At 28.0% G+C, this 2,789-nt stretch overlaps 1 protein-coding gene across 2 annotated transcripts in view; it reads left to right on the top strand.

The window, feature by feature from the left end:
• The first annotated feature begins 423 nt into the window (after positions 1-423).
• LOC108766507 (transmembrane protein 230) overlaps positions 424-2,789 on the top strand; it is a 117,135-nt gene continuing 114,769 nt past the window's right edge. For both annotated transcript variants that reach the window (XM_018515841.1, XM_018515840.1), the window contains exons 1-2: positions 424-544; positions 722-844. In XM_018515841.1, coding sequence (XP_018371343.1) covers positions 452-544; positions 722-844 — 216 coding nt within the window. In that variant the 5' untranslated portion in view covers positions 424-451. The remainder of the gene's footprint in view (positions 545-721; positions 845-2,789) is intronic.

Genomic DNA, 2,789 nt, shown 5'->3' with positions numbered 1-2,789 from the left:
ACAGAAATTATTAAGATTAGAAAGAGAAACGAAGATACATTATAAAATATGTCAGGACAAGGAAAGGTTGAGTATGCAAACTTCTCGACACGAAATAAATCTCGCGTTTCACAACCTTTGTCTCTTATGCGACATTCATAGACAAAGACGGCGGAGATTTAGAGAGAAATACCGTCCAACTGCATCACCATGTTATCCCTTCCATCATGGCCTATTCTTTTTAGCTGAACTTTTGCACCAGTTAAACCTTCTTCTTCTTCTTTCCTCTTAAAAAAAAAAGGAAGAAAGATGAACTGGTGCAAAAGTTCAGCCAAAAAGAACAGACCTACTGTCTTGCACGTATGCATGCACGCACGCACATATATCTATATAAAAGGGTAAGAAACAGAAAGTATTATTTAAAAATAGAAGTTTTATGTTTTGTTTTGCAGACTATATCCATAAAGCGACTATGTGCAGGAAAAAAGTTCGAAGTGACAGAAAATTTGATAACGTGGATTACACACAACTTACAGAAACCGATAATGATTTCTTTGATTCACAAGTGAGTAAAAAGACAATATAACGATTCATTCATTATGTATAAAGTACTATTTATTTTTATTGTTATTGTGCTTAAGAATTTATTATTTAATTTTTTTTATTATTTCATTAATCCTTTCGAGTTATATTTAAAATTATATTTTGTACAATCAAATAAAAAATATTTGTTAATTTTTAGTTTGTAAGTCCACCAATAGAAATACCATGGAAGGCTATTATATTAGCAGTTCTCCTATTCATTGGAGGCACTATCATGCTCATAATGGGAAGCTTGATTGTCAGTGGATACATTGATTCAAAAGTAAGATTTATTTTATTGTTGTAAATTATATAAAAATTATAATTATTCTTTAGGTTTATGCATCATATTTTACATAATTATTTTAAGCAAGTATGCAAATACGAGATGTTTTATCTAATATAGCATGCTCTAATAAATTTAAAAATATATTCAGTGTTGTGTATGTAATAGGTACTTTTTGAAAGATACCTAGGTATAGATATAAGTATTGTGTGAGAGAAGTGCCTAATACAGGTATAAATACATAAAAAAAAATTGCTTAGGTATAGTATAGAACACATCCCATTTGATGCTCGCAATGCTCGTGGAATTAGAGTACTTATAATAAGAGTTCGGACAACAGAGTGTGAATGAGGCAAAACCGGAAACGCATCGAACGCGAGCGTTATTAATATAATAATAAAATAATAATTTTCAAATGTGAAGTGTAAAACTGAAATTGTATGTACACTGCTGTTCATTAATCGAGTCCCTCGAGTGTAGGAGGGTGGAGAAGTGTGTACATACATGGTGCGCTCATCTACACCCAAGTGCGACTAAAGTGAAACTCGATTATTGAACAGCAGTGTACATATGACAATAGGTGCGTTCAGCAAAATGCAACCGTTTTATGAATGTCTACTGAAATAAGACCATTCCTCTAGATCTTAAAATATAATTTAATCAACGCGAAAAAAACTTCCAACAATTGCAAAGTAAATATTCTGCTGAATGCAGAGGGAGAGGCCAATAATTTTATGAATAAATTAAAGAAGGATAACAACAGAGGTAAAATACGCAAATAGGATGAAGTGAAATTTGTTTAAAAATAAATAGTATGAAAATGAATGAGCTTAAAAATAAGATTTCAGGAGTATTAACTACCTTTTTAAGAGTATATTTAATTTTTTGTTGTATAAGTACTTTATTATAGTGTATATATAATTTGCCAATTTATATCCAAAACATCAGTGACGACAGAATTGCATAATAATGCAAAGTAATAAATCAATATACAATTACGTTTTTTCTCTTCATTTTCGTCTTCCCTCTTCTTCGTTTTCATATGTCGGTGTTCGAAGAAATTAATCTGGATAAAATTAAACAAAGAAATTATGTGCATAAATACACACACACACACACACACACACACACACACACACACACACACAATCAATGAAAGGGAAATTAATAAAATAATTTATCTTGAATGCATAAATTAATTACCAAGGTATTATATTTTACGGTAATATTACAGTAAAAATCAAAATAGAAATTATGACAAATAAAAACAAGTTACACATGACAAATAAAAACAAGTTACACATGCATACATATCGAATAAAATGCAAATATTAGCGCAAATTATCATAATTAATAGTTAAATCCAATAAACATTATTGTAATTATATAATAAGCAAATATTAACACAAATTAATAATTTAAAATGATAAATAAACAAAAAATAGTTTAAAATGATAAATAAACAAAAAATTGAAAATAATGAACTCTAATAATATATATTCTTTGATTATTATGCATAACTAAGTCACTTAACATTTAGGTGCATAGCTTTACTAGCAAAATTGAATCTATAACTTTCAAACAACGTACGGCTTCCAACAAAATAAAATTTCAAAGAAATGAGCATATACCACACACTGGATTTTATCAGTGAAATAAAATATATGTTTTAAGTTATGTCATATACGCAATTTTTAATAAGATGTTTAGAGTACAATTGCAATACTAACACACTTAATACTATTTATAAACGTTTCGGCCTTTAATTAGGCCATCTTCAGTATAAATTAATATTGTTCGAGTATAAAATTATGCGCTAATACAATTATCAGTCATTATAAAAAATATATTTAAATAATACATAGGAAAAAATTTAATTTGTCAATTTTAAATATACTATTTTATCCTTAGCTTAATATAAATATTTAAATATTAAGAAGTC

Source organism: Trachymyrmex cornetzi, unplaced genomic scaffold (genome assembly GCF_001594075.2).
Source record: "Trachymyrmex cornetzi isolate Tcor2-1 unplaced genomic scaffold, Tcor1.1 scaffold601, whole genome shotgun sequence".
Classification (NCBI taxonomy): domain Eukaryota; kingdom Metazoa; phylum Arthropoda; class Insecta; order Hymenoptera; family Formicidae; genus Trachymyrmex; species Trachymyrmex cornetzi.
This window is presented reverse-complemented; position numbering and strand designations above follow the sequence as displayed.